General features: G+C 39.9%; 1 protein-coding gene across 1 annotated transcript in view; it reads right to left on the reverse strand.

Annotated features, from left to right (window-relative positions):
- MED12L (mediator complex subunit 12L) overlaps window positions 1-16,220 on the reverse strand; it is a 359,000-nt gene that overhangs the window by 45,787 nt on the left and 296,993 nt on the right. Inside the window, 5 exon segments of the mRNA XM_023733846.1 lie at window positions 7,531-7,644; window positions 8,314-8,415; window positions 8,793-8,913; window positions 10,888-11,029; window positions 11,707-11,934. Of these exon segments, the coding sequence (XP_023589614.1) occupies window positions 7,531-7,644; window positions 8,314-8,415; window positions 8,793-8,913; window positions 10,888-11,029; window positions 11,707-11,934 (707 nt within the window).

A 16,220-nucleotide genomic window follows, 5' to 3' on the forward strand; every position in this document is an offset into this window, starting at 1 on the left:
ACACCCCATTTGGGAAGAACCTCTCTCCCATTTGCCTGCCTCCTCCCCACCCTACACCAGGTCCCGGGCCGGCTTCAGCGACTGCCGTGTCCCCTGGGCTGGAAGTAGGACCCATTATGTGCCCTGAGCCACTCTCCTGGCCTTGGAGAGGGAACAAATTAACAAACAGGAAAAAATAATCTGCCAGCTCCCCTAAGCCAGGAACTCAGGGCAGGCACAGATCCTTTGCACAGGACAAGCATAAGGGGTACACGGACTTTGAATGCCTTTTACCCCTGCACTGACTTGTGTGGTCCCATTTCAACAGCATAGGCCCTCATTAGCACAATAAACAGGGTTATATACCTGAACTTAACTTCAACTGTATCATCTATATGGTGGAGTGGCAGGCTCGTGACATTTCACACCACTCTGCCCATTAAGCAGGGTCCTCACCTACCCACATCAGGGGCCTGAGGACTAGTGGCTCCACTCACGCCACCTAGCCACCTGCGACAGGGGTCCAAGAAAAAGTGGTGCCTCCCAATCCTTACAGCCAACAGCACTGGTGCCCACAGTCCGGCTAAAAAACCCACCTACCTACACACTCTAGGAAACAGGGACACACTATCATGCCAGACACTAAGGGGCAGCCATCAGCCCCCTGCCTTACTTAGCATATAACCCCCAAATGCAGCCAAATACCTGTGTCTACTCCAATCACCCCTGCCCATCTAGGACTGTAGGTGAGAGCCTGCACCATACACTTGGTGACTGACTACCTGGACACCTGAGCTGAAATCATACAAGAAAAGTAAATGGATGCCTGTGCTCACATACCTAGTAACAGATCTAACCACTTGGTGACAGGGTATTAGAGCTTCAGAGTCACTAATAATCAAACAAGCTCACATCAGCAGCCTATTTGGGCATACTAAAACAAAACAAAACAAGAAGCTAGGACACAGTAAGCAAACACAAAATAAATAAATAAAATAACTGATTGATGGCTCGGAGACAACAGTCAAATCACATAAAGAGGCAGACCATGATGGCTTCAGAAAGCCCCCAAAACAAAGAATCAAGAAATATTCCAGAGGAAGAGAAATTCTTGGAATTACCAGAGGTAGAATACAAAAGATTAATGTAAAGAACTCTTGAAGAGATCAGGAAGGAGATCATATAAAACGGAGAACAAGCCAAGTAACAAGCTGACAAAGCAACAGAGGAATTTAAGAAGATTATGGAAGAGCACAATGACGAATTTAATGGGCTGCAAGAATCCACAGAGAGACAGCAATCAGAAATCCAGATTAACAATAAAATTTCAGAATTAGACAACTCAGTAGAAAGTCACAGGCGCAGAACTGAGGCAGTGGAAGTCAGCATTAGCGAGGCTGAAGAGAAAGCACTTGACACCGACTTATTTGAGGAAAAATCAGATAAAAGAATTTCAAAAAATGAAGAAACCCTAAGAATTATGTGGGACTCTATCAAATGGAATAACCTATGAGTGATTGGAGTACATGGATGGGGGTTGCCGGGAGGATAACAGAAAATACAAAGAGAATTACTGACAGAAAACTTCCCTGAGATCATGAAAGATGAGAAGGTATCTATCAAAGATGCTCATCAAACCCCAAACAAGGTAGATCCCAAAAGAAAGTCACCAAGACATATTATAATCAAACTTGCCAACAACAAAGATAAACAGAGAATTTTAAGAGCAGCTAGAGATAAACGAAAAGTCATCTACAAAGGAGAGTCAGTAAGACTAAGCTCAGACTACTCAGCAGAAACCATGCAGGCGGCAATCAGTGGGATGACATATATAAAGCCTTGAAGGAAGAAAAACTACCAGCCAAGGATTATATATCCAGCAAAACTGTCTCTCGAATATGATGGCGAAATTAGGACATTTCCAGAAAAACAGAAGTTTAGGGAATTTGCAAAAAACAAACAAAAATTACAAGAATTACTAAAAGGAGTCCTCTGGTTAGAAAATCAATAACATCAGATAACAACCCAAGACTACAACACAGGACATAGCAACCAGATATAAACCCAAATAGGGAAGTCACAAAAATAAATCAAACCTAAAACACGGTAAATAGGAAAACAGAGACATCAATATGTAAAAGATAACATTAAAACAAAACACAGTGACTAAAAAAATGTAGTCATAAATCTTTCATATGGAGAGGAAGTCAAGGCAATACAAACAAATAAAACATTCGTTTAAACTTAGAAAAATAAGGGTAAATATTAAGGTAACCACAAAGGAAACTAATAATCCTACACATCAAAATAAACAATAAGAAAAACATAAAGACTCACCAAATACAAAATCAACAACAATGAAAAAGAAAATATATAAAGAAAAACAACTCAGCACAGAAAATTAAGTGGAACAAAGGAACTATCAACAACACACAAAAAAAGACATCAAAATGACAGCACTAAACTCATACCTATCAATAATAACACTGAATGTAAATGGACTAAATGCACCAATGAAGAGACAGAGAGTGGCAGAATGGATAAAAAAACATGACCCATCTATATGCTGCCTGCAAGAGACACACCTTAAAGACACAAACAAACTAAAACTCAAAGGATGGAATAAAATATATCAAGCAAACAACACGCAAAAAAGAGCAGGAGTGGCAATATTAATCTCTGACAAAATGGACTTTAAAGTAAAATCCACCACAAAGGATAAGGAAAGACACTATATAATGATTAAAGGGTCAATACACCAGGAGGACATAACTATAATAAATATTTATGCACCCAACAACAGGGCTCCAAAATACATAAAACAAACTCTAACAGCACTGAAAAGAGAGAGTGACAGTTCCACAATAGTAGTAGGAAACTTCAACACACCACTTTCCGTGAAAGACAGAATATCCAGTAAGAAGCTCAGTAAAGACATGGAAGATCTAAATGCCACAATCAATGAACTTGATCTCACAGACACATACAGAACACTCCACCCAACAGCCTCCAAGTATACTTTCTTTTCCAACGCACATGGAACATTCTCCAGAATAGACCACATATTAGGCCATAAAGCAAGCCTTAACAGACTCCAAAGCATCAAAATACTACAAAGCATCTTTTCTGACCATAAAGCCATAAAACTAGAAATTAACAGCAGAAAAAACAAGGAAAAAAAATCAAATACATGGAAACTGAACAGCACCATGCTCAAAAACTACTGGCTTATAGAAGAAATTAAGGACAGAATAAAGAAATTCACAGAATCAAATGAGAATAAAAACACATCCTACTAGAACCTTTGGGACACAGCAAAAGCAGTGCTCAGAGGTCACTTTATAGCAATAAATGCACACATCAAAAAAGAAGAAAGGGCCAAAATGAAAACATTAACCCTGCAATGTGAACAAGCAGTGAGCAGCAAAAGAAGCCCTTGGGCACCAGAAGAAAGCAAATAATAAAAATCAGAGTAGAATTAAAGGGGATAGAAAATAGAAAAACAACTGAAAGAGTTAACAAGACTAAAAGCCGGTTATTTGAAAAGATCAACAAAATCGATAAACCGCTGGCCAAACTGACAAAAGAAAAACAGGAGAGGAAGCAAATAACCAGAATAAGAAATGAGATGGGTGATATCACAACAGACCCAATGGAAATGAAAAGAATTGTAACAGATTACTATGAAAAATTGTACTCTAACAAATTTGAAAATCTAGAGGAAGTGGACAAATATCTAGAAACACATTACCTACCTAAAGTAACACAAACTGAGGTAGAACAACTAAATAAATCTATAACAAAAGAAAAGATAGAAAAGGCAATTAAAAACTCCCAATAAAAAATGCCCTGTCCTGGACAGTTTCACTGGAGAAATCTACCAAACTTTCAGAGAAGAGTTAACACCACTACTACTAAAGGTATTTCAGAGCATACAAAAGGATAGAATACTCCCAAACTCATTCTATGAAGCCAGCATAACCCAGATACCAAAACCGGGTAAAGACACCACAAAAAAGAAAATTATAGACCAAGATCCCTCATGAACATAGATGCAAAAATCCTCAACAAAATTCTAGCCAATAGAATTCAACAACATATCAAAAAAATAATTCACCATGACCAAGTGGGATTCATACCAGGTATGCAGGGATAGTTCAACATTAGAAAAACAATCAATGTAATCCATCACATAAATAAAACAAAAGACAAGAACCAAGCAATCTTATTCATTGATGCAGAAAAGGCATTTGACAAAGTCCATCACCCATTCATGATAAAAACTCTCAGCGAAACAGGAATAGATGGGAAATTCCTCAACATAATAAAGGGCATTTATACAAAGCCAACAGCCAACATCATCCTAAATGGAGACAGTCTGAAAGCATTCCCCTTGAGAATGGGAACCAGACAAGGATGCCCTTTATTACCACTCTTATTCAACATTGTGCTGGAGGTCCTAGGCAGAGCAATTAGGCTAGAAAATGAAATAAAAGGCATCCAAATTGGTAGGGAAGAAGTCAAAGTATCTCTATTTGCAGATGATATGATCATATACACAGAAAACCCCAAAGAATCCACAAGAAAACGACTGGAACTAATAGAAAATTTCAGAAAGTATCAGGATACAAGGTAAACATACAAAAATCAGTTGGGTTCCTCTACACCAACAAAGAGAACTTCCAAGAGGAAATCACCAAATCAATACCATTTACAATAGCCCCAAGAAGATAAAATACTTAGGAATAAACCTAAACAGAGACAAAGACCTATACAAAGAAAACTACGAGACACTACTGCAAGAAACCAAAAGAGACCTACATATGTGGAAAAACATACCTTGCTCATCAACAGGAAGACTCAACATTGTGAAAATGTCAATTCTACCCAAAGATATCACAGATACAATGCAATCGCAATCCAAATCCCAATGGTAGTTTTAAATGAGATAGAGAAGCAAATCACCACCTTCATATGGAAAGGGAAGAGGCCCTGGATAAGTAAAGTATTACTAAAGAAGAAGAACATAGTGGGAGGCCTCACACTATCTTATTTTAGAACTTATTACACCGCCATGGTAGTCAAAACAGCCTGGTACTGGTATAACAACACATACATAGACAAATGGAACAGAATTGAGAATCCAGACATAAATTCATCCACCTATGAGCAGCTGATATTTGACAAAGGCAAAAGTCCGTTAACTGGGGATGGTCTCTTTAACAAACAGTGCTAGCATAACTGGATATCCATCTGCCAAAAACTGAAACAAGACCCATACCTCACACCATGCACAAAAATGAACTCAAAATGGATCAAAGACCTAAATATAAAATCGAAAACAATAAAGATCATGGAAGAAAAAATAGGGACAATGCTAGGAGCCCTAGTACATGGCATAAACAGAATATAAACCATAAGTAACAATGCGCAAACACCAGAAGAGAAACTAGACAACTGGGAGCTCCAAAAAACCATGCACTTACGCTCATCAAAAGACTTCACCAAAAGAGTCAAAAGACAACCTACAGACTGGGAAAAAAATTTTGGCTAGCACAAATCCGATCAGCATCTAATCTCTAAAATCTACAAGATACTGCAAAACCTCAACAACAAAAAGACAAACAACCCAATTAAAAAATGGGCAAAGGATATGAACAGGCATTTCACCAAAGAAGACATTCAGCTGGCTAATAGATACAGGAAGAAATGCTCACGATCATTAGCCAGCCATTAGAGAAATGCAAATCAAAATGACAATGAGATACCATCTCACCCCAACAAGGCTAGCGTTGATCAAAAAAACACAAAATAATAAATGTTGGAGAGGTTGTGGAGAGACTGGAACACTTGTACACTGCTGGTGGGGATGTAAATCGGTACAACCACTTTGGAAATCGATTTGGCACTTCCTTAAAGAGCTAGAAATAGAAGTACCATATGATCCAGCAATCCCACTCATTGGAATATATCCTAGAGAAATAAGAGCCATCACACAAATAGACACATGCACACCCATGTTCACTGCAGCACTGTTCACAATAGCAAAAAGATGGAAACAACCTAGGTGCCCAGCAACGGACGAATAGATAAACAAATTATGGTATATTCACCCAATTCAATACTATGCAACAATAAAGAATAATGATGAATCCGAAAAACATCTCATAACATGGATGAATCTGGAAGGCATTATGCTGAGTGAAATTAGTTGCAAAAGGACAAATATTGTACGAGACCACTATTATAAGAACTCAAGAAAAGGTTTAAACACAGAAGAAAACATTCTTTGATGGTTACAAGGGTGGGGAGGGAGGGAGAGCGGTATTCACTAACTAGAAGGTAGATAAGAATTATCTTATGTGAAGGGAAGGACAACACACAGTACAGGGGAAGTCAACACAACTGGACTAAACCAAAAGCTAGTAAGTTTCCTGAATACAATCAAACACTTCAAGGGATAGAGTAGCAGGGATGGGGGTCTGGGAACCATGGTTTCAGGGGACATCTAGGTCAACTGGCATAACAAAGTTTATTAAGAAAATGTTCCGCATCCCACTTTGGTGAGTAGTGTCTGGGGTCTTAAAAGCTAGCAAGTGGCCATCTAAGATGCATCAACTGGTCCCAACGCACGTGGAGCAAACGAGAATGAAGAACACTAAAGACACAAGGAAAACATTAGCCGAAAAGACAGAAAAGGCCACATAAACCAGAGACTTCATTAGCCTGAGATCAGACCAGCTACCACCAATGACCGTCCTGACAGGGAACATAACAGAGAGTCCCTGACGGAGCAGGAGAAAAGTGGGGTGCAGAACTCAAATTCTAGTAAAAAGACCAGACTTAATGGTCTGACGGAGACTGGAGGGACCCTGGAAATCATAGCCCCTGGACTCTCTGTTAGCCCAGAACTGAAACCATTCCCGAAGACAACTCTTCAGACATAGATTAGACTGGACTATGGGACATAAAACGATACTCATGAAGAGTGTGCTTCTTAGCTCAAGTAGATGCCTGAGACTAAATGGGCAGCTCCTGTCCAGAGGCGAGATGAGAAGGCAGAGAGGGTCAGGAGCTGGTTGAATGAACATGGGAAATCGGGGTGGAAAGGAGGAGTGTGCTGTCACAGTACAGGGAGAGCAACTAGGGTCACATAATAAAGTGTGCATGAATTTTTATATGAGAGACTAACTTGAACTGTAAACTTCCACTTAAAGCACAATAAAAAAAAAAAGAAACCTAGATTCTGTGAAAAAACAAAAAAAGACAAAACGGCTCTTTGGGTCTGAGGATCTCTATTGCATCAGAACAAGACATCCTGCAATACAATACCACAAAAAAATATTTATGTTTAAATTTCCCCAGAGTCACTCTAGATAAAGGACAGACTCCTCCCAGAGTCTGACTGTCCTTGGGCTTGGGGGAAAATCAAGAAGATTAAACAAAACAAAAACATTCCTAATAATATTAACTAGATTCAATCCCAAATACAAGTTACTTGATCTCTGTGTCTGGTGATCCACCAAGAAGCTTCTGCCAGGATAGTCTTACCAAGCATCATAATTGCTTTTAAGACAGCAAACACAGCTCCCACTTCGATGCTGTTGTGAGCAGCGGCTAAGAGGTGTCGATCACAAGATGATCTTATTCCAGGGAAAGGTTTGCCTAGGAGAACAACAACACACCTTGAATAATCTCATCACCATCAAAAACAATCTTTTACAAGTGTTTAGACTGCAGGGCCTTCCGCTGGAAGACTGTGGGCGCTAAATTGCCATTAGCTAGCTCTCATTGCCAGTACTGCTTATTTAACCTTTTCTTTTTAATTATTAAAAAGAGGTCTTTACTCCTTGGAGAGATGTATCTAAAAGATGAGCAGGACTTTCATATACTTTTACTGATTCTTACACACAAACACACACACACACACATATATACTATATGGAAATGATCTTTATGAATGGTCTTCATTAACACCTCTAGAGTTCCTACCTCAAAAGAATAAATGAATCACCTTTGCCCTAAGCTGCTATGGTGTGGTTCATAACCAACATACGTAGTATATTAAAGGCTCATCCTGCCCACTGGCCTGGCTTTGCCTAACAGCAGAGGTATTTTATTGTGTATTAACTCCTGATCTGCATTTCTCGACATATCCAGATATTATATAATCACTGAAAGGTACTGGCAGCTGTCTCTGTGGCATTAACTCACGCCTTAATCACCCCTAAAGCAAGTCCACCAAATTCAGGATGGACCAGGCTATTGGGTCATTTTAGAACCCAAAACTCCAAATCGAAGTGCAATCAAGAGATTTGTCAGCCGTCAGCTCACCGGTGGCTTGAGGTAAAAAGCAGGCCTGGGGAGCTCGGAAGAGATGCAGCAGGATTCGACATGTCATTCTGGCTCCAGGCTCCGCATCTGCATCCCCACAAGCTAGGGAAAAAGAATTTTACAACCAAGTCTTCTAACATATCCAAGTACAAGTCTTCAGGATTTTTAATTAAGCTTATTTTGCTGGAATAATTTAAATAAACGCACCTTGAAGTAAAAAGCTAAGACACGGACTGTTTTTCTGAGAAATGTGACTGTGTCCTTAAAATATAATAAAACAGCAGTTTTCAATCTTTTTCCATTGGGATCTATATTACTCAGTATAGAACTGCTATGAGAATTCTACCATCCTCCCCTTGATGTCACACCACTTCCCAGTATATGCACCTTAAACACTACGTTCACCGCCTTTTGCCGGTGGGTGCCACCCCACTAAGGGAACAGTCAGGTAACAAATGGTGTCCCTCACTCTGTCTTACCTGCTGCAAGGAGAGAGGGAAGCGCTACGTGCTGCACGACGTCCTCCAGGGAGAAACACTGTCGTGCTATCAGAATAGCAATGAAAGTAGCTAATGAATCATGGAATGAAAGGTCACTCACCTTCAAGAAAAACATTGACATGTTTTAATACCTAACACGCTCTTAAGTCATATCTAAGATTAATATCTAAGAGAATGTAGCCAATACCAATAAGATCTCAAATTCCAACACGAACCCACAGAGTGAAATGATAACTTTTTATTATTATCCTCTAGGTCTATCTCTGATAGGAACCCCTGGGTGGCGCAAATGGTTAAGTGCCTGACTGCTAGTCAATAGGTTGGCAGTTCGAACCCAACCAGAGGTGCCTCGGAATACAGGCCTGGTGAACTGCTCCCGAAAGGTCACAGCCTTGAAAACCCTATGAAGCAGTGCTACTCTGCAGACACGGGGTTACCATGAGTAGGAATCAACTCAATGGCAACCATCAACAATGACAACAATGGGCCTGTCTATTTACACTTTCTAAGACAAAGAATGAGCTTAACCTGTATTTCAACGCTATCAGAAGATACTGAGCTTTGTTGTGTGCACATTTAATTGAAAGAAAAAAAAAGGAAAGAATCTAGAAATCCCTAAAAGATGTAGCGTAATTCTTCTTAGCGGAATGCAGTAAGGTGTGTCATTTAAGGATAAGAATATTAGAGAGCAGGGGAAAGCAAAGGGGTTCCTCTAGTTGAAAAACAAGCCTCGCTCATGTTCTGGAATTTCTATTAGTGATGACGAACAATGAGTAATAAATTAGTTTTAACAACAACTCTGAAAGTTTCCATATGACCACTAAAATTAAAAACATTGTAACAAAATAACGACAAGAAGAGAAAGAGGAGGAAAATCAACGCGGTCACAGTGAAGTCTCTACAGATCTCACAAGACTTCGGCAGAAAACGGTAAGCACAGTGGTTATCACAGCAGCCTCCATATTGAGTGGTACTATATGCCAGGCACTGTGCTTAGCGCTTTACAAAATTCACCTCATTTCAGAGCACAACACTATGAGATTCACACTGTTATTAATTCCACTTTTACAGATGAGGGGATAAAGCAGAAGGTGCGTGTAACTAAAAAACAAAGAAGGGGTTAAGAAACTGTGTCAAATAAAGATAAAAACTTAGGTCTTTTCTGTCTGGAAAAGCAGGCCACAGGGAGGGAGGGAGGGAGGGAGTGAGGAAGGAAGGAAGGAAGGAAGGAAGGAAGGAAGGATGCATACATAGACAGGCAGGCAGGCAGATAGGCAGACACACACACACACGCGCGCGCACACACACACACACACAATCTTAACAGGTACCCATAGAATAGATACAGGATTGTCCACCCAGTCCTGGGATGGCAGAATTAGGGAGCAGACCTTCAACTGGGAGGTGGTTAAAAAAAATGTATAAAGTTCTTCTATACATAAGGTACATCAATTATATGACATGGTTTACTCCAAGACATGACAGCAGGCAGAAACAGATAAAGTAAGAATTAAGACAGATTTTTAAGAAATTCTCACATGATGAATGCAGTGTGATACTGGAGGAAATCAGTGATATGTACAGACATCTCTTCATTGCCTTCAGATAAAATCACTATGACAGTGTGGACATCCCTCTGAATCCAGGCCCAGACAGTCTTACGCAGCATGGCAAAACCTCTATTATTGGAGTATACTCTCCACTTGAATAGAAGCTACTGTAGTTAACTTATATCCCATGCCATGAGGAATTCAAGGCACTTAGTGAAAAACGAAACCTAACAGCTCTCAAGTAACCATGTATATGTATACGTCCCAGTTAAAACAAGCCCACTCCTGGCATTTCTGCTATAGTTTAAGCTACCTATTTTATTTATTTAGGGGATTTTTTTCATTTGTTTAGTCCTTGGCAACTACACTGTGGTTTACTGCTTTTGGACAAAGAAAGAAAACATACTTTACAACATTTCAGTTAACGGCTGAGCCAATTTAAAACAAACAAAGAAACATAAAATTGCCCACTAGCTGAATACTGAAATGCACAGTTCATTTGTTAAGTGATGTAAAAAACTTACATCGACACTGCAGAGAACATCATTAAACCCCCACACGTGATTTGAGGAACAACAAAGAGCCTTCAGAACCCCCAGCCATTCCGAGCTCAGAACAGTGCAGCAAGCTGTCAGCTCAGAGGAGAAATTGGCTATGTCGTTAATCCTAGAAAATAAAAAGAAAACAGTAGGATGTAACCTTACACAAAATAGAAATACTATCAAGCAATACACCTGCTGATTGCATATTTCACCATGATCGTAAAAGTTACTCATCTTCTTGGATTCAACGGTACAATAAACAGCCACTTGTCACCCAAGCTAGCAGAACTTGACGTACAAGACAGAAGTCAATGACCACAAAATTCTTCTACGATTTAACGCCATTAAGCCACAAACAACAATTAGTACAGATGTGAATTAGCATTTTTTAGTTCTTTGAACATATCTGATCTATATATTCACATTTAGCCAACACCTTAAGGGTATTCAATTAAAAAAAATTAAAGACACTATGTAATTTGGTTAAATCCAAATGCAGTTTTATTAAATATGGATATTTTACCTACAGGTTTGTCATACATGTTTTTGTAAATGGATCATATAACTCACAGACCATATTCAAAGCATCTCATGACACAGCAATAGGCCAGAGAGTGATGTCTCACAGATTACGGCAATTATAGGGTTTCCCTTAGGTAAATTTGGGAATAAAGGCAGATGAGACGCAGCAAATGGCAGCCAATTGTCAACCCAGGTAATTACTAAAGACCTTAACTGCAAAGTAGGCATCAAGGCAGCAGCTCTTTGATTGATCAAGAATTCCAGGATAACCCATCTTACCTTCCAGCGTCCTGATGGCCCATACACACATTCATGAGCGTGTTGCAGACAAAGCTGTAGCGACTGGCTGCATTGTCACTCAGGATCTTGCCAAGCATTGAATAGTTGATGCTCCGGGCTGATGGATTCTCAATGAAGTCCATCATGAAGTCAGGATCCCATCGCAAGTTAGAATTTGCAGGCATCACATTATTATAGATGGTCTGCTTTACTTTTGAACAGGCACTACTGAGGTTATAAGAAGAAGAGTTAAAAAAAACAACAACGACAAACTAGAATGACTAGAAACTTATTTCACTCAAGCACAGATGAAGTGGATGCAACTGCAACATGTGGATTAGAAAAGATTCACATTATGAGTTCTTAAATGCAGCTTAATAACTGGCACTGAGCAAAGGACCGGCAACACAGTAGCTGCCCAGTCAGTAGTTGACGACTGGGTAGAAGAACAAAACAGAAATATGACATCTGGTTACTAATGTTAATTATTTTATAAATATTTCCAATATTTGAAATGTTCTAAAAATCAAAGGATTTACTAAGGCTTCTAACAACTGCCTTCTAATAATAAAGTGCTACTACTTAACAATGAAAATGGATTAAATTATACACCAGGAATAATTTGGTGCTTTAGTCTTGACTATACATCCTGCAAAATTCTTTCCCTAAGTACAGTGTATCAGTGAAGGCTTGTGTGCCAAGGATACTGCGGGCACGGTGGCACAGCTGTGAAAAACAGAAGAACGTTCCCAGCCTTCCTGGGGCTGACATTCTAGCAGGGTAGAATGAAAAACATACAAACTTCATGAGAGTGAAAAAAACACCATCATGTCACTCATAAAAACTTATCACGTGTTTCTCAGCAATTTTAAAGAGATTTTTCAGAGCCTGGTCTATCACATGAAAACAGTTCATGTTTCAGTGAGTTACATCCGAATAAGATACAGAATATTAGTAGAGGAATTAGAAAGCATCTACTCCAATCTTGTTCTGTCCCGGGTGGCACACACAGTTAAGCGCTTGACTACTAGCTATAAGGTTGGCAGTTTGAACCCATCCAGAGATGCCTTGGAAGACAGGCCTGGAGGTCTGCTTCTGAAAGGTCACAGACTCTCTGGAGTTCTGTTCTGCACACCTGGGTTCGCCATGAGTAGGGACTGCCTTGATGACAACTAACAACGACAAAGGAATCAGAAAGCATCTCCTCCTACCCGGCTGTGTCCATGAGGCCAAAGGACAGCTGGCTAATTTCAAAGCTCAGATTCTATATAAATTTCGCTGTTCTTGTCTACTTGCCTTGGAAAACAAATCTGGAAGCAGCGTTTGCCTTCTCTATTCAAGAGCTCCTTTATTCAGCAGAGGGTCATTTTTTTTTAAAGTTTTTAGCAGCAGATTTATTTGTGGTAAGGTGACATATGACTTTTGCTTATCCTATAAGAATAGGGGTAAGTAAAGCTACATAAAAAGTAGACAGAAGTGATTTCCTCAAAAATCATTCTTTACCCTAAACTGTTGCCACTGCTAAATGCTTTAAGAAAAGACTGCCCAGTTCAACGTTCACCAAACTGTGGCTTCAGATCTCCTCTGTCAGAATCGCCTAGGGGGGTTATTAAAAATACAGATTCCCAAGCCTCACTGCAGGTGTACTGAATCTGCATTTTTAACAAGCTCTCCTAGGTAAATCTAATGCCAAGCAATGCTTGGGACACCCTGGTCTGATAAACAAGACTGCAGGCACCCACTCAACGGCAGTAATTACAATTCACTAAGCTCCCTACCTTTCTTTGCAGACAGGTTGTCAGCAGGCACTGATGGATACAATTTGCAATATGGAGTCAAGAAATTTTCAAAATGGTAGGCATTAGATCATCTCCAGTGCTTTTAAAAATCTCTTTTTCCTGTCTTATTTTTGCCATATTTTCCAGTCAACTTTTCATTCACTCTTACTTATTCTTAATTTGTTTTACTTTCCCACTAAAAATGAAACAAAAACAAACTTTACTCTTTGCTGGTTCCCTCCCTAACACCACATCCCAGGTTTCCTTCACCTCCCAACACGCTTGAGTGTTTAATGAAGCTGGCTTCTGCAAGTCATAAAATCTAACCTCCCTCTAGTCAATGTTCCACTGAATTCTACCAAGTCTACCCAAGCCAGTCTTTGGGAATCTAAATAATTTGGTTTGTCCTTCCCAGTTCTTATTCAGCCCCCACTTTTCATTCAATAGAGAGACTTCTCTTGAGTAGGCTCTCTCCTACCTCTTGCCTGGATTGTATGATTTCTCTGAACGCTGTGGCTCATGGGAAGTCTTCACCCTTCACTTCTAGTCTTCCTGTCTAATTTATCACACTCTTTTGCAACAAGCCTTTATGTTTTAAGAAAACGCCAGCTGCCATCTAAACCACCCTCAGACTCTTTCCCACTCTCTGCCACAGTCATGAAATTTAAGCAAACAACCCTTAGGGCTTCTCCTTCTGAAACTGCATGTATCAGAAATCATGTAGTGTACGAAAGCAACAAACACCTTGGAATCAAAAAGGCTTACATTCAAATCTAGGCTTCATTATTTATTAACTCATCACTAGGAACAACCATTTGTTAATAGGCATAATCATTTTTACTGCTGGGGCTGGTGTGAGAATTAAAGATCCTTATGGAAATGACCCAGTGCAGTGCTAGGCACACAGGCGGGGCTCAGTAAGCAGTGGGCATGGTTAGTGGTATATTTCTCCCACTGTTCATCTTACACAGCCTTGTGGCTGGTGTTCAGACGCAATTATTATCAGTGCTTTATGAGTATACGAACAGAAAGCTCTCTGCGTCTCTAGGATTTTTTTCGTTCTGTTTTTTCTTAATCCCAAACTACAAACAGATACCTGACTTCCAGATATCCCCCCAAAAGCTCCATTTCACTTCCATTTCTTTCATGGAGGAACCTTTAGACAATGCCTCTCCCTGTGATGTACCACTTTGCTAAGCCTAAGTAACCCCTCAACCCACTGCGGGTGCCTTAATCACCACATTTCCACTGCACATTGGATGTGTGCAGGTATTTAACACATTAAACCTATCTGTACTACAGTGCAAGAGCATTAGGGGGTCAAACAAGCTATTGGTGCTGTCCTGGGAACATCAACAGATCTTTATGCAGTGTCTAATATGTACCAGGAGCCCTGGTGGTGCAATGGTTAAAGCGCTAGGCTGCTAACCAAAAGGTCCGTAGTTCGAACCCACCAGCCACTCCGTGGGAGAAAGATGTGGCAGCCTGCTTCCGTAAAGATTTACAGCCTTGGAAAACATGTGGCAGTTCTACTCTGTCCTATAGGGTTGCTATGAGTTGGAATTGACTTGACAGTAGGGGTTAACGTAGGATAATATGTACCAATTACTGATCAAGGCTCTAGACACAGCAGTGAAGAAATTAGAAAAGGTATCTACTCTCAGGAAGTTTATATTCTAGGGAGAAGTCAGACCATATATATATATATATGTATATATATATATATATATATATGTATGTATGTATAAAATGTATCAGGGAGTAGTAAGCGCTAAGGATCAGAGAAGATGTGCTATTTAAAAAAGAGTGGTCAGGAGGCAGAGCCTTGAATGAAGCGCAGCAGTAAGTATACAATCATATGGGGGAAAGTGTTCCAAGGGAGGTTAGTAGAAAGCAAAAGCCCCACCAGAGGTGGGAGTGTGCACAGAGTGTCTGAGGACCAGGAAGGAGGGCCATGCGGCCAGGATGGAGTGATCGAGGTGGAAGAGAGGGCCAGATCCTGTAGCTCCTGAAGGCTAGGTAAGGACTTCAAATTTTATTTTGAGTAGATGGGAAGTACACTGGAAGGTTTTAAGTCATCCTTGTTTTTCTTTTTGATTAAAAAATTTTTATTGTTGTTGAAAATATACACAGCAACACATACACCAATTCAACAACTTCTCCATGTTCAATTCAGTGACACTGATTACACTCTTCAAGGTGAGCAACCATTCTCATCCCCCTTTTCCGAACTGTTCCTCCCCCACTAACGTAAACTCACTGCCTCCCAAGCTTCCTATCTAACCTTTCGAGTTGTTGCTGTCCGTTTGATCTCATATAGAAAGTTCTTTAAAAAAGCACAATGCTCAAGGCAGACATCCTTGTTTTAAAAGGCTGACTTCAGCAGCTGTGTTAAGAATATGCTCAAGGGCAGACGGGTAGAAGTAGGGAAACCAGCGGGAAGAACTCAGCAATGATCCAAGCAAGAAAGGACTGTGGTACTGGTGACAGAGGTGATGGAAAGTGGTCAGGTTCTAGATAGACTTGGAAGGTTTATAATTCAGGTAGAATTTTAAATATAAAATTATTTTCAAACAAACTGGATGTAAGGCATGAGACAGTAAAGAAAACCATTAGTGATTATTCTCTACCTCCTTCTAGAGTCCAAATTTCTTTTGTCAGCTCTTACCTTCTCCACCCCCACCTCTAACTAGTAATTTAAAATTCCTCAAAATATAAGTATTCATTTTCCAGCAC

The sequence above is a fragment of the Trichechus manatus genome, unplaced genomic scaffold, assembly GCF_000243295.1.
Source record: "Trichechus manatus latirostris isolate Lorelei unplaced genomic scaffold, TriManLat1.0 scaffold00062, whole genome shotgun sequence".
Lineage (NCBI taxonomy): Eukaryota > Metazoa > Chordata > Mammalia > Sirenia > Trichechidae > Trichechus > Trichechus manatus.